General features: G+C 39.2%; 1 protein-coding gene across 4 annotated transcripts in view; it reads right to left on the bottom strand.

Moving 5' to 3' along the window:
- Positions 1-16,770: 16,770 nt before the first annotated feature.
- STAM (signal transducing adaptor molecule) overlaps positions 16,771-25,568 on the bottom strand; it is a 54,839-nt gene continuing 46,041 nt past the window's right edge. For 2 of the 4 annotated variants that reach the window (XM_053922443.2, XM_053922444.1), the window contains exons 13-15: positions 25,311-25,486; positions 20,836-20,889; positions 16,771-18,082 (exon numbers count right to left, since the gene is read on the bottom strand). In XM_053922443.2, the coding sequence (XP_053778418.1) occupies positions 17,857-18,082; positions 20,836-20,889; positions 25,311-25,486 (456 nt within the window). In that variant the 3' untranslated portion in view covers positions 16,771-17,856. The remainder of the gene's footprint in view (positions 18,083-20,835; positions 20,890-25,310; positions 25,487-25,568) is intronic. The other 2 variants (XM_045183688.3, XM_024576058.4) reach the window with 1 other exon arrangement.

Here is a 25,568-nt window from a genome sequence, read left to right as displayed (position 1 = left end):
AAGTGTCCTGACCAACAAAAGAAAGACGCAGTTGCTGTGCTCGAGACACCAGACTAAGTAGGCAAATGTAATATTCATAGGCAAGATCAAAAGTGAAATTTAAAAATGTCTTAAGATAAATGAAAGTAAAAACATGACATACCAAAGTGTATGGGATACAGCAAATGCAGTAATAAGAGGGGAGTTTACAGTGATAAAAAAATACATTTAAAAAGATCTCAAAGATACAACCCAACTTTACACCTCAAGTAACTAGAAAAAGAAAATAGGCCCAAAGGTAGCAGAAAAACAGGATACAATGAAGACTAGAGAACACATAGATGAAATAAAGAGAAAAACAGGCCCTGGCTGACGTGGCTCAGTGGATTGAGCACAGGCCTGTGAACCAAAGGGTCGCTGGTTCCCTTCCCAGTCGGGGCACATGCCTGGGTTGTAGGCCAGGTCCTCAGTGGTAGGCATGTGAGAGGCAACCACACATTGATGAAATAATTTCAGGACTGTATAAATGTAACCACTCCTTAACTGTTAAGGACTTGAAATTACATTTGGCCCTTTGAAGGCAACCGCAAGGCTGATGTGGCTCCTGGTGAAAATGAGTTTGACACTCCTGCCTCAGCTAGACTTACTATGAAAACAAACTGAGAAGACCCAAATAAATAAAATCAGAAATAAGAGAGGTGATTTTATAACTCATGCCACGGAAATTAAAAAAAAATTCATAAGGGGCTGTTAGGAACAACTATATACCAACAAATTGGACAACTTAGAAAAAACAGATAAATTCCTAGGAACATAAAGCCTAACAAGACTAAATTCAGAAGAAATAGAAAGACTGGTCGGATCAGTAACAAATGAGACTGAGTTACTAATGAGGCACATGCTGACAAAGAAAACCCCGGGACAGATCGCCTCATCGGTGAATCCTACCAAACATTTAAATATTAATACCAATTCTTCCTAAACTCTTCCAAAAAATACAAAAGGGAACACCTCCAAATTCATTTTATGAGGCCAACATCACCCTGATATCAACACCTGACAAAATTACCACAAGAAAATAAAACTAGAGGCCAATATCTCTGATGAACATGGATGTAAAAATCCTCAACAAAACATTAGCAAACTTAGCTCAACAGCACACCGAAAGGGTCGTACACCATGATCACGTGGACTCTGTCCTTGGGATACAAGAGTGGTTCAACATACACAAATCATTCAGTGTGGTGCATCACATTAACAGGATGAAAAGCAAAATCACATGATTATTTCAATGAGTGAAGAAAAAAGCATTTGATGAAATTCAGCACCCTGTCGTGATTCTCCCCCTCAAAAAAAAAGTATAGAATGTACTTTTCTCAAGTTAATGAAGACCACATATGAAAAGCCCATCGCTAATATTGCCCTCAATGTTGAAAAACCAAATTCCTTCTCCTTAAAATCTGAAACAAAACAGCACCCCCTAGGATGGCATATACATATGTACATGGCATATACATATATATGCCATCCTAGTCAGGGTAGATATGGACAAATTAGAACACCCCACTTCTGGGTGTACATCCAAATGAATTGAAATTTGGATCTTGAAGTGATATCTGACTCCCATGCCATTGCAGCGTTGTTCACAATAGCCAAGACATGAAAATACCCCAAAAGATACCCCATCTATCCATCCATACTAGATGAATGGATATAGAAACTGTGGTATATACAAACAATGGAATATGAACCAACCTCAAAAAAATGAAATCCTACTACTTGCAACAACATGGCTTGACCTGGAGGACACGACAAGTTGAAATAAGTCAGTCACGAAAGGACAGATACTGCATATTCCTCTCCCACGAGGCATCTGAAATAGTCAGATGTAGAAAGCAGACAATGGTGGTCATCAGCAGGCGGAGCGAGGTGGGGTAGTTGCTGCTCAGTGGGTGCAAAGTCACAGTTAGTCACCTGATGAGCACGTTCCAGACAGCTGCTGTACTGTGCGGTGCCAACAGTCAACAAGCGTTGTACTCTTAAAAATGTGTTAGGAGGCTATATCTCATGTTAGATATCCTTGCTTTAAAAAAAAAAAAACAAAAACAAAAAACAAGAAAAGTTTTGGGAGTGATTGTTATGTTTGTTATCTTAACTGTGGTGATGGTAAAAGGAGTGTGTACCTATGTCCAAACTCACAAAATTATTTACACTGTGTGCAATTCTTGTACACCAACTATTACTTCAATAAGGCTGGATAAATATTTTGCTCCAAACATTGAAATGACTGAAGACCCTATCAAACTTTGCAGTTGCAAGCAATTATTAGTCCCTACCTCTTCTTATATACTTAAATATTACTGAATTCTACCTTGTGATGTACTTTTAAATGTGCATGTTTAATTTCCTCACAGAGTTATGAGTTACTTAAAGGCAGTGATAGTATCTTGCTGTGTTGTGGGGACCCCAAGACCATCCCTAGTTTTGACAATTCACTAGCAGCAGAACCCCCAGGAACCCCAGGGCTCAGCATACAGTATTATTCATGGCTATGATTGATTACAGCAAAAGGACTCAACACAAAATCGGCAAAGGGAAAAGGCACAGGGTAAAGTCCAGGGGGGAGCCAGGTACAAGCTTCCAAGCGTCTTCTCCCAGTTGAGTGACACAGGATGAGTTTAATTTCCCTAGCAACAAGCTGTGACAACATGTGTCACATGTTGCCAACCAGGAAACCTCACTAGACTTCATGTCTGGGGCTTTCATTGGGGCTCATCATGTGGGCACTCTGCCTGGCATGTACCTAAATTCCAGACTCCCAGAAGGAAAGCGGATGTTCAGCATAAACCACATCTTTTGTGCAAATTGTTTGGGCACAGCGAAGCACTCTTAGCAGTGCTGGGAAGGACGGGAACCCTCCCCAAATCCAAGTTCCCAAATGCCAGCCAAGGGCCCACCTCACGGGCAAGACTTGAAAGACAGCATTCAGGCCTGTTATGTATGCTCCTTCCTGCCCGAGTCACTGTTAGACCCACCAGTGCTCAAATGTCTGCCGAATTCCACTCTCAACTTTATGCTACTGCTAAAATCAGGCAATGGGAATTAAAGGAGTAAGTGTCATAGTTGTAAAGAAATATGTTTACATCTTAAAGCTGCCTGCATGTGTTTTTAAAAACTGTGTCTTGCCACTTCATGAGTTCTTATTTTTCCTGTATTACTTAAGCTTGGATAAACCAATTTCATGCAAACATATAGCTAATCACCATACTAAACACAGAAGTAAGTAAAACTTAATCACCCCCAGAGAGGTAATGGCTCAGATATGACTTCTATTTTTAACATTTACTTGAGATCTAACCTAAGGTATTTGATCTATATGACCTTCTTCTGTAATGATAACACCTTGCACTGATGTCACAGTCAACATTACACTGTTGATAAGTTGACTCAGACTAGAAACAAGTCTATTAGTCTCAATGACTAAAAACCTTTGAGTGACTTGCCAATGTAACTGCTGGTAGCATCAAGCCTGAAGCTGAGGATGTTTCCGTAGAAGACTATGAGCTCCTGTGCTACTTTTAGCTCTGGAATGACTTTTACTGGCTAAGACATGCCTCAGATTATGCTCTAAACAGGCGGCTTCTCTTTGAAAATGAAAGAAAGTGAGACACACACCTTGACAGATCAACACAGTCCACTTTATCTTTTTCCTTTCGCTTTCTTTTTTGGAAGATGCTAATGACTGCATACTACGAAATTCTGCCTAGAGCATTCTCTTAATGAACTATACACTGTGTTAAGAATGCATACAGGCTTGAAGGAAACCATACAGGTTCCTTTGATTTATTTTTCTGTGTGTCCAGGAATACACAGGGTAAAATCTGTTCACCCCCACACCTCCTGGATATGATGGGAAAAGGCTCAGTTAGCAGGGTAGACCGAGTTTATGAGAGGCCTTGAAATCTAGGCTTGGTGGTTTTAAACTGATTCTATAAGACAGGGGGTCATAAGATAGGACACCACGGGGTCTCTGAGGAGCCCAAAATTACATGTAACTGTGGGTAGGAACATGTTTCTGGAGAGAGGGTCTAGCTTTCTTCAGCTTTTCACTGGCAACTGTGACCCCAGAATGCTGGTGAAGCCCAGGGTCAAGTGCTCCTGAAACTTCAGTCAGAAGGAAGTTGCACGGAATCATCGATTCCCAAACTAGTGTGACCTGTGGATCGCCTGAGGTACTTTCACAGGTTTCCCGTCCTACCCCAGAGCGACAGAATCCGACTCTCCAGACAAAGGGGCTGGGGATCTGTATTTTCCCAGTTAGCCCGGTGATGTAATGCCAGGTTACACATTTTTAAAGTCCATGATGTTTATGGGCCTGTCACTATTGGTAAAGGCCTGCGATACTCCCTGCTGGGGGTTGGCGGGAAAAGGGTACCTCCCGGGGTTCACCAACCCATTGCTCACTTTTGTCCCATGAGATGATGCTACCACCAAATAAGGCTGTGAAGTTCTTTCATGTAGTTCTCTTCTCGGGGAAATGGAGCTACTGTTAAACTCTTGACACTCATCCATGACTCATTCATTACTTACATCTCTAAAAGTAATTTAGAGTGAGAAGGCAACAGGTATCCTCCCGACACAGCATGTCAGAAAGTCATCAACAGTATGTTCTGTAACACACCTACCTCTCAGATTCTGTGGACACATGTCAGTTGCTGCTCCTTTGATTGTTGGGCAAATCCAGAATATTCCATGTATTCAGTAAACCAAAATTCTAAAAAGCAATGCTTCACAAATGCCATGAAAAACAGCAAGTCATAAATTGACTGCCTTAACTTCCCCAAATAACCTCCCTACATAATCTTCAGTTAAATGTCTGTTTTAGACTTTTCAGGATTTAATCTCAGCAGTACCACCTACTGATAATTTAAATTCAGTACTTTATGTAAAAATTCTCAGTAATGTTCATATTAAGCAACTCGAAAGCACATAGAACATGTTGGTTTCTCATAAAATATGCATGATAATTGATAGAGGAAAACTGTGGTCTTTTTACACGTGGTGGTGAATCAAACTGCCTTATGACAATGCATGCTTCAATGCTGCTACAGAATGAATGAGTTAGGGTCCTTACAGAAGAGACCCCAGAGAGTCGCCTACCCCTTCGTTCTGCCATGTAAGGTTATATATAACAAGAGGGCCTTCTACGAACCAGGAAGTGTATTCTGACTAGACACTAGATCTGCTAGCACCTTGATCTTGCAATTCCTAGCTTCCAAAACTGTGAGAAATAACTTTCTGTTGTTTACAACCAGCCAGTCTATGGTATTCTGTTCAGCAGCCTGAATGGACTGACATGTCCAGATATGGTTCTAGCATGTTGGCTGTTTTCTGTGTGTCCCACTACCCCTCGATGTATTCTCCATCATTTGGTATTCCAGTTGGCTTCATCCAAGGAGAAGATTGGCAGGTCAGAGGCCAGTAGGAGATACTGGGATTTTTATCCCCTTGTCCTGCCTGCTGTGCCAGTCACAGCTCTGTCACTCTGTCCCTCCTCCATAATCTCCAGCTCCCACTGGGCTCCATGCATGCTGCTGTATGACTCCAAACAGCTGCCCCTTTTGGCTTAGGAGTCACGACAGTAGTGGGTGCTTCAACACACCTTGTTTGTCCCCTTAAGTGTTCAGTAAATAGCTCTTTCACAAAAGAACTCAGTTGAATCTCCTGAGTATAATTCTGCTTCCTGCCAGGGCCCTGACAGGTACACAAAACTCTCTGGAGAATCATCTTGCATATAGTAAGATTGGTCATTCACTTAACACTTAAGTGAATACATTGAAAAAATACTGTTCTAGGGACAATACAGATACAAAGATGAAAAATATCCCATTATTATCCTCAAGAAGCTCATACTATTACCGAACAAAAGTGGGGTTTGCCTTCCTGCTGCTGAACAGAGGCATATTCTGAAGACAAAGGCTGGTGAGGAAGGAAAATGATCTTTAGTAAAATGGTGCACAGTTTGGGGGAATGGGAACCTCCCCAACTCCAGGACAATCTCCTCTGCAAGACACAGGAAAAAAACCATCTGCTTCTCAGGAGACTGTAACCAAAACCATGCCCAGAAATCCCACTCTATACTTCTCTGTCCTTCAGAAACTGAGGCTACTAAGCAGACAGCTCTCTGGCTTCATACTCCCTGGAGTCTGTGTGTGGGGCTGGTGCTGCCATCATCACACTGCTAGTTCATGTGCCCAGGGGCCTCGGGTCATTGCCAATCACTCAGGCTGGACGTGTGGAGGGCTTCATCATGCCAACCGTGGGGTCTGGTGCCTACCACCCAGCAACGCAACTACCAGGGCCCACCAGTCCCGGAAGAGCTCCAGCTCACACATCTGTGAGGTGGATCCCAGACAGAAAGGGAATCTCTGCCTTCCTTCCACTTAAATCTTCCAGTGCAAACTCCCATGCACTCTGGAAGGGTTCAGCTTCCCCAGCCAATCCTTTCCTTTCCCCAGGCTAGACTGACAGGTCTTACTACAGCACAGCATCTCCCCCTACTGCGTGTTGACCTTTACGGTACACATACCCACATCCTCTGGCCCCCCTTCAATCAGGGACTGGAAGAGGGTAGGAGGGAATTTCCCTTTGTCCACCAATCTCTACTAGCCTCACACAAACTCTGGCCTGTGCAGGGCCTCCTCCTCTGGCGTTTCGGCCCGGGGATAGGGAAATCTGTCGTCACACACTGTGCTAGCACGGAGGCCGCACCCCGATGCCTCGGCATTTCCTGCAACCCCTCCCTCGCTCTGAGGCCTGGCCAGGCACCGATATCTATACCAACATACAGAAAAGGAGATTTGGGTTAAGTAAAACTTTTAAGGAAAATGATTCAGTGTTAACCACTTTAATTTCTATAATTTTATTAATCTTAGGTATCAATTAGGTAACTCGTTGGCCAAACCTCCATAGTCCCCAGATTAGAATGCTAAGGTTTATTTAAACAACCTTCAATCAGTTAAAAACCTGGAACCAATTACTTGACCTGAAAATATACGAGGACTGTGCAGAAAAAGCCCAACCATTGTTAATATAACAAGAATGGTTTGCACATTGACGTAACCGGACAGCCAAGGAGAACAGACTGGGATGCACATACGTGAATGATGACTTCACTGTACTAGTCAGTCAGTGGGGGCAGTAGATGCCATTGAGTGAGCATGTGCACTGTGTGGCTGTAGCATTCAAAATGTCTGAGCAAGTAGAGCAATGAATCTGCATCAAATTTTATGTTAAGCTTGAGCTGAACATTCCCCCATGGAAACTATTCAGGTGACTCAGCAGGCTGCAGCTGTGGGCAACTGACGACTGGCAGTTTCATCACAACAGCGTGTCTGCTCATGCATCACGTCTCTTGCAGTTTTGGGGGGCACCATCACCCAGGTGACTCAGCACCCCTACAGCCCAGATTTGGTGCCCCATGACTTCTGGCTTTTCCCAAAACTAAAATCACCTTTGAAAGGGAAGAGATTTCAGACCGTCACTCACACTTAGGAAAATACAACAGGGCAGTTAGTGGTGATTAGAAACTGTGTGAGGTCCCAAGGTGCCTATTTTGAAAGGAACTGAGGTGTCATTGTCCTGTGTACAATGTTTCTTGTAACTCCCTCAATGAATGTCTCTATTTTACGTATCATGTGGCTGCACAGTTTCTGGACAGACCTCGTATACTTTTACATTCTAATGAGTTATTCTCACACACAAATTACCTTGGAGTCCTCCTATGGCATACACACACACACACACACACACACACACACACGAGTAAAAACTCCTCCCTTAGTGTAAAGGTTTGGCAGAGCAGGGACCTGCCTCATTCTCATTCTTCCCTGTAGCTTTCAGAGTTCTCACAGTAGAGCATGAGTTAATTTTTCAATGACAGGCAGAGAGCAGTACAGCACAGTGGGTGAGAATACAAACATTACCTAGGTCTAAACCCAGCTATGCCACTTTCTAACTGGATGACCTTGAGCAAATTTCTAAATTCTCTGCCTCACTTTCCTCACCTATAACATCACCCACTTTGAGTGAGTTATTTGAAAAGCATGGAGTGGTGTTTGTCCCACAGGAATAATGTGCTTGTTAATCATTAAAATTAAAGTGATCTTTTTACATTGCCTGGAAGCTGTATAGTGGAAATGACCTTAAGAGATATGATCCTCTTATTTTATAAATGATGTAACTGAAGACCAGAAGTGAATACAATAATAAGCTAGTGTAGAAGGGTGTCACTGCCCCAGATAACCTCACTCCTAGGAACACCCACTCACTGATACGGGGTGGTTTAGAAAGAAATGGACTGCTCCTAGCCAACAACAAATGAAGTATCTTTTTTCCCCATAGAGTACAAAAACAGAGAGTACCCAATCCACTCTAGAAAAGTTTCAGTCACGAATGGACTAGTTTCTCTTCCACTAAAAACAGTGTCTTGACCTTATTACTCTGTCCGACACAACTGTCAGTCCTATGCAGACCCTGAGACTTTCCCTTACTCGCAAGCTAACAAGCTAGCTCTGCACCATTCTGTGATTGCTGACGGAGACACAAGACGCATGGGCCCAAGACTAAGAACTGTATTATTTATAGCATTAGCAGGAGCTAAAATATCAGCATTTTCTTGTGCCAGTTCCTGAGCACAGGAATGTGAAGATAGTCAGGTGACACCTGCACATGCAGTGAGCTGCAAAAAGAAGAGAAACCGAGTTTAAAGAACCCCGATCTTTTACATTGGTGAGCCTGCCAGCAGTTTCCTCCAAAGGGAGACATGACCTCTATCCCCCAAGGCTGTTTGCAACACAAACATCCTTAAAAAGATAGTCCAGAAAAAACAGGGCCTCTGCATAAACAGGAAGACTATGGATAATTATCTCCAAACAACTTCCACCCTTCATTTCTACACCATCTTAGTTTTTGGCAATTTTCACGAATATACCATTCCATTGATCACTCTGATTAATCTATCTGACAGAGGCTGGGGTCAACCTGTCTTGTGCAGCATTGAATTAAAATGACAACCAGAAAGGGGCGGCAGGATGAGGCCAATTGTAACCATGTTCCGGAGCCTCCGTTATCAGTTACACAGTCCTACAAACCATCAGGCTTCACCTCTAAAAGTCACTCTTTCTGAAGTGGACCTACACCGGGGAAAGGGTGTTCAACTGAGTGTTCTGTGAGCATGAAACTGAAACAAGGGCAGTTAAGGTAACCTGAACCAAAGCCTATGCATTAACAGGAGGACACTTTATTTAAGGGGCTATGGTATTCCAAATACACTGGCTAAGCTTCACTCTCCCCAGATCTCCTTTTGCTAGACTTCCATAGTTCCACCCTGTGCCTCCTTTTCCCAGGCTATATGTTTCCCATTACTGAATAACAAATTAATGCACATTTAGTGGCTTAAGACAACATAGATTTATTATCTCAGTTTCTGTGGGAGAAGCCAGTGGCCAGAGCTGGGTTTCTTATCCAAAGACTCAACTCAGGAAGGATCTGGTTCCAAGCTCAGTCACCAAGCAAGATGGAGTTGTACATAACATATTCATAGGAGCAATATCCTATCACCTTTCCACAGTCCATTGCTTATTAGCAAGTTCTAAGTCCCACCCACATTTAAAGGGAGGAGATTAAACAAACGCATGAACATCAACAGGAAAAGTTCATGGGGAATCTACTCTGAGTTTAAGGGACATATCACACCAGGCATGTTCTTAAGAATTATACAGTCCGGTCCTAGAAGGCTTACATCAGTACTGTCCAATAGGAATGGAGTGTGAACCACAAACGTAATGTTAATTTTTCTAGTAGGTACATTAAAAAAATTAAACATACAAACACATCAGATAATACTTTATGTGTTGCAATGGTTACAGTGAAATATAGACCTACCACAATGACAGTTAACAGGAAACTATTTTTATACTGCTTCAGGTTTTAAATTTAATTCAAATTAAGTAAGATTTAAAATTCAGTTACTTCACTGCATTAGTCCAAGTGCTCAGCAGTTCAACTGGACAGTGCAGCCTTAGATCCACTCTTTAAAGCAGGAATCAAAGCCGCAAATATCACCAGGGTTGATCAGGCCAAAATGAGTGAAGTTGCGGCAAGATGCTCTCCTTGACCAAACTTTAGTCAGGGTCCTCTTAAACCCCTTTCCTAAGTAGTTAGTTTTAGCAAGAATCCACCCACACTCCTTGGTATCACACTACCTTGGCCTGAACTCAGCCAGAACCCCCTTATCCTCGCTGCGCCCTCTCAGTAACTTTCCATCTACAGACCCCTTCTCTGCTCCTCAGCTATAAATCCAGTTGTCTTCACTACATTCGGACTTAAGCCCAGATCAATGTGAGGCCACTTTTTTACTCCACTGCAGTAGTTTCTGACACATTAAGTAGTGTCTGGTTCTCTTTGACGATGGGACGGTGAAAAGTTGTAAATAACCGGCAAACCAGAAAGCACGGCCAGTTGTGAGAACAATCCAGGCATCATATTGTTAGACCATCTCCTTTTTCTTCAAGAAGCCAAAAAACTCTATCTTTCATGGGAAACCACCCAGTCATATATAACATTTACTTATTTTTTTAAATTCTATACAGGCAAAATAAAACATGTTGACTATATCTGGCTGAACCACAAGTGTTCAACAAGCACTTATTTAAGATGCCCATTTTTCTCCTGTGGCTCATTCACTTTCAGTTTAATCACAAGGGGTAGTATTTACTTCCAAAGTTTGGGGGAGCTACACCGCTGACCACATACAGGGACAGCCACCCAGAAAGGAAAGGCTGTAAGAACCTCTTCCTCAGCCTTCCCTTTGAGATCCCACCCTACACCTGCCTCTTGTTTCTAAAGGACAGTCTGCGAGGGAAGCAGAGATGACTGCCTTTTTCATTAGGCTCTCTTCCCTCAACTCTTAAATGTCAAGAAAAAAAGGGTATGTTTTTCTGATTAACTTTATTTCATTCTTTTGTACACTTGCCATTTTCCCCAAGTAAGAATGCAAAGCAAGAAAGGGCAAGAATGAGAACAAGTTTACCTTGGTGCTTCCTGGAGCTGAACTAAGATTTAACAGACTTAAAATTGCTGGACTCATAAGGAAAAGAATACACTGTATTTACTTTGAAACCCACAGAAAGGGAAAGATGGTTTGGTAGGGTGCTTGGGGGTGAGGAGAAAGGCCACCCCCCCTCTCCCCTCCACCCTACCCGCCAAAGGCCATGCTCCAATAAGATGGTTGCTGAACTACCTTCCCAGGATAGGCACAGGGCTTTGGATTCCCTAGGTGAGTCTGCAAGTTGTAGCCTCTCTGTGAAGTAAAGGTAAACAAATGCAAGGATTATCATGTTGCATAAACATCAAATTAGCCTGGGGCCTCTGTTTCAGTTCAGCCTCGGTGCTTCCACCTACAGCCAGAAAACATCTTATATCAAATTTCAACATGAGTGGACCCATTACTATGTTTCCTTACTATTCATTTTTTAGTACATTTATCTATTGATATTTGTAGATAACTTGCATTCGTATTTTGATTTGTAAAGGTATTTAAGTACTTAAAAGCCTCCCCTATTTAGTGCTTTGACGTGTAAACATTTTGAAAGCAGTTAGTAAGCCCTGAAAACCTAGGATACACCCAAAAGTCAACCAAATGATAGACCTATAGTTAACAAAAATCAATGAAAATGCCATAATGGCTATGCCCATTTTACTCAGAAAATGATTATCCTTAATTTTCCTCTTCTTTTTCCTTTTTGGGGGGGCCAGGGAGGAGGCAGGACTGTAAGCCATGTAACTTCTCATAGACTGAATTTATGCAAAATATGTAATTCTCTGAATGTGCTCACATTTGGGATACTTTCAGATCTGGTAAGAGGGAAGGAAGTTTTGTACCCTACATGTCCTTCATTCTCATCAATTTCTTAAAGAGATACAAGGTATTTTTCTAAAGTTAGAACTGGTGAGTCACCATTCATTCTCCATCTCTAAGTAGAGTTAATTTTGATATACGAGTTGTTTGGAAAACACAAATGTGTTGCAGGAGATTGAAATACTAGGAAAGAGTTTCAGCAAAACACAAATTTCAGCTTGTTTTTTGCATGATTTTTGTGCAGGAGAAACATTAGGTGAAATGTAGAAAACTGCACCCAGCTGAACTGAGCCACGCAGGCACACACAACACAGAGACACACACCGCCTCACACCACCAGAAGCAACCTCACCAGGTTCACGGCCAAGCCTGAATTCACCCACATCGGGTGTCACAACCTGACCTCCAATTTCAGCAGTCCTTCCTTCCACCTCCACAGTAACTCACAAGATACCACCTTTCCAACACCCACTTCCTTAGGCACACTTCAGGTCTTTTTTCAAGGTAAGGTGCCATGTTTATTGTAATACTCATTTGTTTATGAACCATGTAGCATGTGTAAAGCCATGCACTTTATTAGGTTCCCATCTTTATTCTTAAGTGTGTCATTGCTGAAGTGTTGGTGTTGTGCCTCTAAACCCGCTTTCCCAGGAGCCCTCAGGCTTTTTATTTCACAAGGACACACAGCACGGTGACACTGACAACACTGGTGTGCATTACAGCAGAATTCACCGTATTCTACTAGGAGCTCCAGTTCACCAAAGTTAAAATTCAAGTCCCATGTACAAGAGTTATCTGCTAGAAACCACTGGCAACGTTCAGGGTTATCTTATGCTGACTGTAAGCATTCCGTATAGAATTTTCATTTCTCAAACAATAGCTCTTGGAAAAAGTGTCAAGAAAAAGTGAGTTAGAAGCAGCATTTGATTAAAAAGCTATGCATTACTAAATTAAAAGTATATAAAGAAATATTACTTTCAGAAGACATTAAACACAGTAACTTAGATCAGGCTACTTTAATTTAGTAATACTTACCTCTTAGTCAAAAATGGAAAATATCACTTCAGAGTTTTTAATCTCAAAATGTTTCCTTTTGAAAAAAATTGCTAAAATGTATTATCTAAACTTAGCTTCTTGACCTATTAGTCTATCCTCTTTGGCCTAATATTTTGAAAACAATTTTCCTGATGATTTCCTATTATGACATACAAGAGTATGTATTCGGTTGGCCAAAAAGTTCATTTGGTATTTTACGTAAGATGGCTCTCGTAGCATTAGTTGTCTTTAACTTCATTTGAAACAATTTTGTTAGATTTTGTTGTGACAGCTGTCCTATCGGATGCATTTTTTTAAAAACTTATCAAAATTGGTGAATTTTTGTATAGCCATTTTAACACTGAAGATGGAAGAAAAAATACATATTATTATTACAAAACATATCATGCCTATTATTTCAAGAAAGGTAGTAACATAGCTGAAATACAAAAAAAGGTTTATGCAGTGTATGGAGGAGGTGCTGTGACTGACCGAATGTGTCAGTAGTGGTTTGTTAAGTTTCGTGCTGGAGATTTCTTGCTGGACGATGCTTCACGGTCCAGTAGACCAGTTGAAGTTGATAGCAATCAAATCGAGACATTAACTGAGAACAATCAACATTCTACCACGCAGGAGATAGCAGACATACTCAAATATCCAAATCAATAAAGTTATTTGTGAAAATGAAAACTGTGTGTTTTACTTTATGGGGAAAACCATACAGACTTTTTGGCCAACCCAATACCTACCTACCCTTAGGAGAATGTACTTATCCTTATAAGATACATAATGAAAATACTTAGCAGTATAGTTTACAGTGTCTAGAACTTGTCTATTCACACAATTAAGTATGTGCGTATACATATATAGGTGTAACTACACACATAAACATGTATCTATGTATATATAAACATACATAAAGCAAATGTGACAGTATGTTAATGATCAGTGAATCTAGACAAAGAATATGTGGGTATTCAGTATGTTACTCTTTCAATCTTTCTGTAGGTCTGAAAATCTTCAACGTGAAAAGTTGCTGGGAAAAGTACAACTTACACGCTATCAGATACTTACTTAAAGGAGCCAACTTAGTTAACAGACTAGTCCCTTTCTCTGTTTAATCTTCACTTCTAAAACAGTGGTCTCCAAACAGGGTATACACACATCTCAGGGCATAGACTAAGAGACCCAGAGATATGGGGAAAAATACTTGATTTTTTCATTAATAATTTTTTCACTCACCCTCTTAAGACTTCTGTTTTTTTGGTATGTTTTAAAATGTACAATACATATCTACACAGAACTTGTACAATTTGTAAAAACATATACACATACATATTTTGAGGCTATATACTCAAAAATATTTGTTACTGATGAAGGTATCACAAAACTATTTTTTTTAAACTCTCTGACCACCAAAGGATCATTAAAATCAGTGCCTTTTACTTTTGTCCAGGGGCTGCTGACTCTTATTACTTTAACATGCAATAATCCTTATCAGAAATTCTGTGGGTCTATGAGAAGCAGCAAAGAGAAAATGATGGTAGTGGAAAGTATTAGCATAAGCTAGAGTCCAAAAATCATCTAAGTTGAGCATGACCTTAAGTTATCACTAATAAAACGTTAAATTCTTTTGAGCAAGAAAACCTAAGATTTTAAACACTGAGATTTAAAATGCTCTAGAACATCATAAAAAATATTGCTGAAACTAGGAAAACATTAGAAAAAATTACTGTTTTATAATTTTAAAGGAAGATCATATGAAAAAAGAATACATAAATCTCAGACAGCTTTGCTTAAAAACCTGGGGCACAAGCCACTACGTACAGTACAGAAAGGAGTCTAGGGACCTGGCAGGAGCACTGTGTCAAACCACCGTTCTGAAACAAATGGTAACTAGACAAGGCCCTTTAAGAAACTATTTAGGTAGTTTTCCTCTATATATTTTATTCTAAGGGGTATAAGCAGTTAATAAACAAAAATAGAAATATTAGAAAATGACACACAGTGAAAAACTTCAGCTACTGCATTAAATCTTTTAAAAGTGATGTAACAGGAAACTGTAATTAATACAATTGGTAAGTAAACCCAGGAAATCTGTATGAGAAAAAGAAAACTGCTCTTTCTGTACTAAACCGATAAAAACGTGGCCAAATTACATCAATGGGCTTCATTTTAACAAGTAATTTAGTTTCTATAGTTGCATCGTTTATCATAAAGGGTACTAATTTGTCTTATATAAACTTGAAACTCTGGACTAAAAATATTTGTAAGCTGAATTATACATGTCATATATGAAAACTGTATCAAAAAGGAATGTTAGTGGTCTATTAAACGTTTTAAGTACAAAAATTAAGAGGTAAAGAAACAAAGCTCCCGAAATGTTTAATATAAAAAGGTCCCTCACTGAGGTGAGGTAGGTAACAGTGAAGAGGGCCACAGTTTTAGCACACACTGTAGTCACAGTGAGTAACACACTACATACTGCTCCCAGTAGGTTTGGGGCACTGCTACATTATCACATCCTTGGCCGTGGGGTTTGTTGGCTATTTATGCTAGGTAGTAACGGAACTTAATTTTTTTTATTTAGATGTCACTGGTTTATGGCTACACACTTAAAAATTTATACACAAAATAAATTAAGAAGTAAAATTTGCTTCAGAGAAATTCACATTAGTTAGTTCATTTTATAAACCATTCTTTAAAAAGAAAAGATTGTTATATTGTAGAGATTTTTTTTTTTTTTAAAGTACAACACATGCAATACTGGGCTCAGACGAAATCACTGTGCTCCTAACTGGCCCGTCCCTATTTCTGTCCTCGCCACGTCATCTGACAGACAGAAAACCCAGTGGTTTCTTTTCATCGGAATTTTTCCACCCAGCATTTTATAGCTAACAAATGAAAAGCACAAACTCATACAGTATCAGTATTAAGTATCCATCATTAAAACCTTTATAAGCAAACTAATACAATAAGTTCAAAAATGTGTGTGTGTGTGTGTGTGTGTGTGTAGTAATAAGGGTAGCTTTTTTCAATTTTACCGTTCTTTGACTTTTACGTAGTACAAAGCAAGTAACAGAATATGTAATTGAAGTATATTAGCATAAAGGAAGCATGAAGGATATTAAGATAAAATGGGGAAATGATGCACTCGCCAATGGTAAACAGAAATTTATCAAAAAGACAAAGAAAAATACACTATAATGGGAAAAAAGTATATCAGTGAAACCAGAATATTCAAATTGGAATAGAGATTACAATCTGTTTGACAATGTTTATCAAAAGAACTACACACTAAAATTTTTAAATGTAAATTTTGAATTCAAATTTAAAAACTTCTATTTCAGAGCAGCATACTATAAAGTTGGAAAACACAACACCAGGGAAAAACACTTACACTGAAGATGGTGCTTTAAATTTGAAACTATAATTCAGTCGCCATTAAGATTCCTTGTACAGATGGAACTATTTGTCAAAAGGGAAGGAAAAATGTTATCTGATTATAATAGTCTTAGAAAATGAAAATTAAATTTTCATTTATGGTATGAAATCTGTTAATTAATTCATTTAATATGATGCTCAACTTTTCAGTTGATAGTATAGTACAACCAGGAAAATTATAAATAGTAAAGAAGATTAAAATGTCAGTGGAAAACATTTCATGTGCATTAAAAAAAAAAGCATTCATTGAAAAATACTCCTGAATAGGAAGGCAACTGAATTCCATCAGAACTTTAAAACGAGAGAGAGGGCAGCCCCATCCAGTTTGAAAGATAAGAATAAACGTACAAACTGTTAAGCAAAGCCAGGAATATTGATTACTTTGAAACATCTGCTTATATTGATTTTAATGAAGAATTAAAGGATACAATGTGTTAAAGACATATTTAAAAGACTAATAGTGGAATAAGACAAATGAATTAATTTTTTTAATATCCTAAGTAATTACAAGAGACTTTGAAAATGTAGTGTTATTCATGGTTTCCTTCCAGTTTAAAAATTTCTGTCCATGGCCTCTATCTTTGGTGTCACTGCCACCAATAGACACAGTATACAGTTTATAAATCTAATTACTATCTTCAACAAGGAAAAAAGTAAATCAACATTATTCCTTTAAAAATAAGATATAAAGAATGTGATCCCACTTATTAATTTTGTCTCATGGTCCCACAATACTCTGAAATATCATGCCAAAATGTGTAATTTTAAAAGGGAACATCATTTGCTATAACTGCACCAAAAATTTAGCTACTGTATGCTGGTGTGATGACAGCTAGTAGTATGCAGAGGCTACAGAAAGACATAATGTACATACGTTTATCTCACAATCAATCAGTCAAAGGAAAGCGCAGTTTAATGTAAAAACGAAAACATTTGACAACATAATGCCTTCACGTAAATATGCTACAGCTTTGTTCTCTTGCAGTTTAAAAGGATAGTGTAATTATCATAAATTTACACAAAACATTACGAAACATGGTAGTTGTTTATGATTAAAATAAAATAGCAATGTAAATTAATTTAAGTGTTAAATATATTCACATGATCACCATTGTGATTCAAAATGGCCACTAATGAACTTACATAGCAATATATGTACATAACATTTGCCACAACAATTGTTGTAAGTTTCACTTTTTGCCAACCAGGTAATTTTATGAGACAAATAATCTTTTATCAATTCTTTCATATTATGAAAGGAATTAAATGTTGTAAGTAGTTTTCATTCCTCTGGGGAGGGGGAGGGGAGAAACCTCTAAAAAGTCAGTGCAAATTGAAGAGAGTTCTAATGTCTTGAATATTTGAACTTGTTGACCAAGACAGATTCCTATAAGCTGAGGATAAACAAACCTTAAGATATCAAAGAATCGCGTAACATTGTCAGCGGCATTTAGCAGATCAAAGAGGAATCCCAAATCCTATAGCAGAGCCTTCTGAGAATACGGTTGCTGTGGCTGAGGTGGCTGTTGACTGCCTCCTGGCTGAGGCAGTGCTGAGGATGTTAAGTTATAGTTTGGCACATGGGACATATTAGTTCCTGCGTTCTGATATATAGTGACATCGGCAGCGGCGGCAGCAGGAGGAGGACTGTACACTGCAGCCTGGCTGGGGTACGTACTTCCTTGAACAGAACTGACCATTGTGCTGCGGAAGGGAAAAGACCGTTAGATCAATACTGACTTACAAACCCATTTAGTGACCAACAGGAGAAGCTATTCATTAAGCATCATTCAATCCATTCAATAAATATTTATTAAATACCCGTAGTAAGTCAAGTGCTGTTATTTTAAGCAGTGGGATAGTAAAAACTCAAGGAAAAGAAGTCCCCACAGTCATGACGCTTACATTCTAATAGGAAAAAAATAAACAAATTTATAATATGTCAAGTGGTAATAACTGGTATGAAGAAAAATGAAACATAGGGGGAGGACCAAGAGCTCCTAAGACAACAGATTCTGCCTGAGAATCTCTTGTGGTAGGAGAAGGCATTTCAGATAAGGAAAAATTTAGGCAGAGACCTGAAAAAAGTCAGAGAGGGAGTCATGTCAACTATATAGGAAAACTACCTGACCAAGCAAAGAGAATGGTGAGCACAGAAGCCTTCAAGAAAAGAAAATAGCAGGTGTGTTCAAGGACCCGAAAGGAGGTCACGATGGCTGGAGCAGAGAGAGCAAGGAGGGTAGCATAGGCTAAAGTGGCAGATTAAAGGGGAAAGACGCCTTAGAATATACAGTCCTGTATAGACCACAACAAGGATTCTGGATTGTATTTGAGATGGAAAGACGCTGATTGATTTTCGACAGAAAAATGATGTGATTCACTACGGTTTCAACAGGTTCACGCAAAGGATAGAAGTGAGGATATCTGACTGGAGGCTATTACAACTGTCCAGATAAGAGCTGACAGGTGGCTAGAGCCATGGTGGGCTTGGTGAAGAAGGGAGGAAAGGGTAAGATTTTGACAGCAGTGCCATCAAATCTGCTAGTGGTCAAGAATGCCTGAGGTTTTAGAACTACATTACTGGTAAAAATAACTGATAAGAGTGGTCATTTGCTGAAAAAGACTACAGATGGCAGATAAGGATTACAGCAAATTTGGGGAAGGATAATCAGCACAGTTTTGGACATGTCAAGTGAGATATCTAGGAGGTGTACAAGAAAAGATAATGAATAGACAGTCAGCTATTCAAGTCTGGAGACAAGGGGAGAATTAGGACTAGAAATATGTATTTGGGAGTCATCTGCATACACCTGGTATTCAGAGTAGTGAGCCTGAATAAGATACCCCAGGGAATGACCACAGAGAAAAAAGCAGCCCATATTTTGAGCCCTATACCTAGAAGTCAAGAAAATAGAGAAGCACTAGGCAAAGAAGACTAAGGAGTGACAATAAAGTGGAAGAAAAACTAAGAGAATAGTCATAGCCAAGTAAAGAAAGTATTTTGAAAAGGAAGTGACCATTGCATCTGGCAATATGGAAATCACCAGTCCTTGACAAGAGCAGTGGATCAGAGATGAAAGTCCAATAACTTTGTTTTTCTTATTTCCCTAAAAATACAGAAGCAAATAAAAGAGACCTTCCGTCTACTCCCACCATGTTTATCAACCATCTGTTCCTGCACCCATTCACGAGCTGTGCCTTCCCCTGGCTGTAACTCATCGGCTGTCAATGCTCCCATGCAAGGCGCCCTCCACTGGTGCACAGGTCCTACTTCACCAAAAAAATTCCTTCAGAGTTGTCTGTTCACTGTCTCTGCTTCCTCCTTCCCATTCCCAGCCTGATACTTGAGTATAAGACACTAGTTTAGCTATATCAAGAGAAGTACCAACAGTTTTAACATTGAGATTTTCCCCACATTTCTATTAAAAATGTAAAACTATGCAATGGACAATTTTTAAAACATTGCCTATTTCTAAACTTTTATTCAATTGCTAGACTGTTTATAAATCAATTGCTGGTAAACTCAATGTTCTAGCACTCTGCACAAATTAAACAATTCATCATAACTGAAGTCCTACATAACACCAACTAATGCTGCCACTTAAGTAATGCTTAAAGGCATTACCATTCCATACGTGCTGCTCTGTGAGATAAAAAGTATTACAAGAAGTCAGATTCCATGAAATTATTTGCATCAGTAAGGGCCGCAATACTGCTATATCATGTTGGGGCTAAGCACTAAAGCTCTGGAGCCAAAATGCCTGGTTTTATATCTTAGTTGAGTTGAACCTTAGTCCGCCCTCCATGCTTCAGTTTTCTCATCTATAATATGTGATAACAGTGTACCTACTTCTTCACAGATTATTAGAATAAATGAGTTAATATGTGTAAAGCATACAGTACAGTGCTTAGCACTCACTGAATAGCACAATATGTCAGCTATTACTGTAGTTACTTGCACTTTATACTATATTCCTTATCTCAACTTATAATTCCACCATTCATTCACTCAGTTCCAAGGACAAAACCCAGCAATTCACCCAATACTTCTCTCTCATATCTGCTCTGCACTATGTCCCCACAGCAATTTACCCGATACTTCTCTCTCATATCTGCTCTGCACTATGTCCCCACCTTGTCACCCACATGAAATTATTTGCTAATCTCCTAAGAAACTCTTTTCCTATCTCTATCATTATATCTTGTAGTTAGACACTCATAATTTCTTGTCTAATATAATCTCCCAGCTTCTAACCTAGAAACTATGAATTCACTTACCTTAATGCCATTTAAAGGGCTTTTTGGGCTTTCCAAGACAAGACCCCAGCTCCTTAACATGACACCTAGGACCATTTATTATCTTTGTCAACAACTCCAAGTGTATCTCTCATTTCTCCTGCCACAGACTTTAACCCTTTGGTAACATGCTTTTTCATAGTTCCCCATGGGGACCATACCATTTCATATTGCCATCTGTTTGTTCATGATAGAATATCTTTCTTACTTCTTTCCTGTAGGTTTAAGAATAACACAGCTTGAGCTTATTCTCTTAGGAACCTGCCCTAAACCCCTAGGCTCCTAACACACCCTGCATGCACCTTTATTTGTAATTTACGTTAGAATTATAATTTATTTGTATGGTTTCTTCTACTAGCCAGTAAGCATACAGAGGTAAGAAATTCTAAATCAATGGTCAACTAATATGACCACGGAGCCAAGAATACTCAATGGGAAATGCACAGTCTCTTCCATAAATGGAGTTGGGAGAGCCGGGTAACCATATGTAGAAGAATGAAACTGGACCCGTCTTACACCACTCACAAAAAAAAGGCCCTGCAATGAATTAAAGACTTAAATTGAAGACCTGAAACCATAAAACCCCTAGACGAAAACATAGGGAAAGGACTCCTTGACATTGGTCTCAGCAGCAATTTCCTGGATGTGACAGCAAAAGCACAAGCAACAACAGCAAACATCAACAACTGGGACTGCATCAAACTAAAAAGCTCTGAACAGCGAAATAAACAAGCAACAAAATTAAACTACAACCTATGGAATGGGAGAAAGTATTTGCCAATCATACATCTAATGAGGGATTAATATCCAAATATATAAAGAACTCACATAGTTCAATAGTAAAGAAATTAAAAACCACATTAAAAAGAGGCAGAGGAACTGAATACAGTTTTCCAAAGAAGACAAATAGCCTATTGGACAAGAAAAAATGCTCAACATCACTAATCATGAGGGAAATGCAAATCAAAACCAAAATGAGACATTACCTCATACCTGTCAGAATGGTTATCAAAGACAAGCGGTAACAAGTATTTGCGTGTTGGCAAGAACGTGGAAAAAAGGGAACCCTATGCAGTGCCGGTGGGAATGTAAATTAGTGTAGCCACTTGGAAAACGGTATGGAGGTTCCTCAAAAAATTAAATATTAAACTATCATATGATCCAGCAGTTCTACTTCTGACTGTATGTGACAAAGAACTGAAACTGGAATCTTATAGGAGATTCTCATCCCCGTGTTCACTGTAATATTACTCAAAACAGCCAAAATATGGAAACAACCAAAGCGTCCCTCAACAGATGAATGGGTAAAAATGATGTGGTGTATGTGTGTATACATGTATCTCACACACACTACGGAATATTATTCAATGTTTTCTCAATATGGAATATTGAGAAAAAAAGGAAATTCTGCCATTTGTAACAACTTGGATAAGACTTGAGGGCATTATGCTGAGTAAAATAAGTAAGACAGAGAAAGATCAAAACTGGATGACCTCACAGATACATGTGGAATCTAAAAAAGTCAAACTAAGACAAAGAGGGCAGAGTGGTGGTTACCAAGGGTTGGGGAGAGGGAGAAACGGGGAGATATTAGACAATGGGTACAAACTTCCATTTATAAGGCAAACAAGTTATGAATCTAATGTATATATAGCATGGTGACTTTACATAATAATACTTTTATTATGTATCTGAATTGTTGAGAGTAAATGTCCTCACCATTAAAAACAGGTAATTATGTGATGGGATGGAGTTGTTAGCTAATGCTATGATGGTAATCATTTTGCAACATACAAATATATTGAATCCAGTCTTACACCTTAAGCCTACATAATGTTGTATGTCAGTTATGTCTCAATAAAGCTGGAGTCAGGGGAGAAACTCACACTTGTACGTCAAGTGTCTAGCATAGTGTCTGGCATGGACTAAATGTTCAATAAACATCTGTTCAACAGAGTAACTTGAAGTAATAGACAAATGCGTACGTAGCTTTGGTTGCCTGAGTACTATCAACACCACCATCACTACAGGTGGGCCAAGGAAACTGCATCCGTACTACTTTCCCCAATTAATCAGTAAGATCATTCTAGGGTGACAGAGTCTGGAAAAGTGATAACCCTAGCAGAAAAATTATATGTAAAAAAAATAAGGAATTATCTCCTATATATGAACTAAGGCCACTAAAAAAAATTGCCTACTAGGAAAAGAAAAGAAATCCCCATTGACCTTGATTTGCAATTAGAAAGTTTGAATCAAATACAGTTGTTTAAATGGAAAAGTAATACAGTAAGTAATAGTCAATAAATAACAGTGTGAGAATAAACTGTTCCCTGTAGTTACAACTGTAAACCTACTTTTGCCCCATCCTGTGTAATTGTTCTTACATATTACGTTATAAAAGATATTTATATATCTTTTTAAAAACTGCCTCAAAGCCTTTGTAAAACAATTTAAAAGTGTATCCTACTAGCCTAACAGAGCACTTGAAATTCTCATCTTAAACATTCATCAAATACTTACTGAGTTCCTACCAGGTGTAAAACCCTGTGCTACACAGCATAGATATAAAGGTAAAAGACTCAACTCCAGCTTTCATGTTACTGTAACTTAGTGCGGATACAGGTAGGTCTAAAGGTGATTACAAGACAGTACACAGTGTGCTGGGGTCCTGTGACATAGTAAGAGCCAGAACAGGGCTGGAGTGGTGGGAAGGTGTCCTAGTAAAAACAAAGCTATGAACAAATACATAGGAAATTAGCCAAAGAGAGCTAAAGATTTCAAGGAAATGCTCTGCCTACACAAGTAACTGTTGAAGTGTTTGAAGATGACATTAACAGCTACAGTGCATCAGTAGAGTCAGACTAGGGAATACAGTGCAGGCCCTGCACCAGAGATCCCACACCTGGATTGCAAAAGCAGACAGAAACCCCCCACAGAAGTGCAACAAGGTGCTACAGCTCTACGGCATGGCATGTTTAAACACCTATCAAATGATTCTCTCATTTACAAGGAAATTTCTCAAGGCCCTGAACTAAGAAAGGATCTCAAATAATCTCCAGGAACAAGGTAGATGTGATACAGTAACAGAAGACTAGCTAGGAAAGAGGCAGCATTTCTGGATGACACTAAGATATCTAAGAGGTTCCTACATAACCCATGCACACTGGCTGATTTTTCAGCATCTACCTCTACTCACTTTGTATCTGGTTTTTAAGACAGCATGCTACTCTTCTAATAGCTGTGCCCTTCCTGTTTACTTCTTTTCTATATAAGGATATTCATTTTCACCAAATTTCAACTTAAAAAAAAAAGTCCTGGGACAAAAGAGCTACACCTAACATTTTTTTTTTCTGAGCTACTTAGTAGGGTGTACCCTGTTTTTTGATGTCATAATAGGCCTCCTTATTACCCTCCTTCTTAAGGTCACTTCACAATACTAGATGTGACCATAAAATAATATTTGCAAATCTCTAAGCATCCCTAGAGTGTGACTTTCTTTTTAAAAGATTTTATTTATTTATTTTTAGGGAAAGGGGAAGGGAGAGAGAAAGGGAGAGAAACATTAATGTGTGGTTGCTTCTTGTGCACCCGCTACTGGGGATCTGGCACAACTCGGGCATTTGCCCTGACTGGGAATTGAACCAGTGACCCTTTGGTTTGCAGGCTGGCACTCAATCCACTGAGCCATACCAGCCAGGGCTAGAATGTGACTCTTTTGAGGAGGAATAAAATAACAGTAAGGTCAGTACAGGACCATTCCAGGGCAACTCCGATATTGAAGAAAAGGTTTGTAGAAATTGTCCCTGTGCCACCAAGAAACTTCTATTTTGAGTCAGAATATCATGACTTCTAGAATACACACTGATGAACTCTAAAGCCTATCTTTTGTTTTGAGGGAAAGACTTCAGCTAAGATTCACAATGAAGCAGAAAAGGCATTTCTTTTACATAATATAAAATCACTTAACTATGTCATAGAGGTCATTATACTACCTATGTAGCAAGGCTCTTTCTTACCTGCTGTTCAGATAGTAACACAATCAGCAAGAGACAAGAAAAAATCATCTTAGCACTTTGGTTAAGGCGTAAGAGACTCACTATTACATTCATATACTTGCCCTATGAACCACAGGGGCAAGTAACTTCTTGAACTGTCTTTTTTCAAATGATTTATCTTCCAGTGATACATACTAAATTCCAACACAGGGCAAAAAAGGAAACACTTGACTTTAAGAGATGAGCCAGTACCATAAATTCTGAAACAATAATGATAACAAAAACATTTTGATTTTTTGTGAAATTTGTGGAAAACGATATAGTTATTAAAAGTTTCACTAAAGTCCTCAGCAAATACCATCAGACTCAAATAAGAGCAAAAACAAATTATGACAGAGTTAAAACCAGAATACCAGTTCAATGAGTCAGTAAGACAGAGGACTAGCTTGCTGGCTAGTGTGACAACACTGCAGGGGTTCCTGTAGAACCCACTCATGACCACAAACAGTGCTAACCATCTGGCATCAGTGATGACATCTATTACGCTGTTTTCTTAGCCAGTGCTTATAGTCACAAATGATCACGGGCACTTAAGAATTTTAATAGCACTAACTTCCAATAACAGTCAATAATGAAATTACTTAGGGTAAGAAGCCTGAGTCTGCTGACTAGGAAGAGCTGGGTTTGTAGGCGGCGGAAGTGCTCCTTGGCTGAGAGAAGACAGTTGCTCTGGGGGAAGACTGTAGCTCTGGAGATGGCTCATCTGGGCGTTCCCTGCAACCAGGTAAGCACCACTTTGAGGAGGCCCGGGATACACCTAGAACGGTTCATGGTAACACACATTAGATTTTTCTAAGATTTTAACAGGCATGCCAAACTCTTTGTAGAGATATTCAGTT

Source organism: Desmodus rotundus, chromosome 4 (genome assembly GCF_022682495.2).
Source record: "Desmodus rotundus isolate HL8 chromosome 4, HLdesRot8A.1, whole genome shotgun sequence".
Taxonomy (NCBI): domain Eukaryota; kingdom Metazoa; phylum Chordata; class Mammalia; order Chiroptera; family Phyllostomidae; genus Desmodus; species Desmodus rotundus.
The sequence above is the reverse complement of the archived record's forward strand: the minus strand, read 5'-3'. Positions and strand labels throughout refer to the sequence as shown.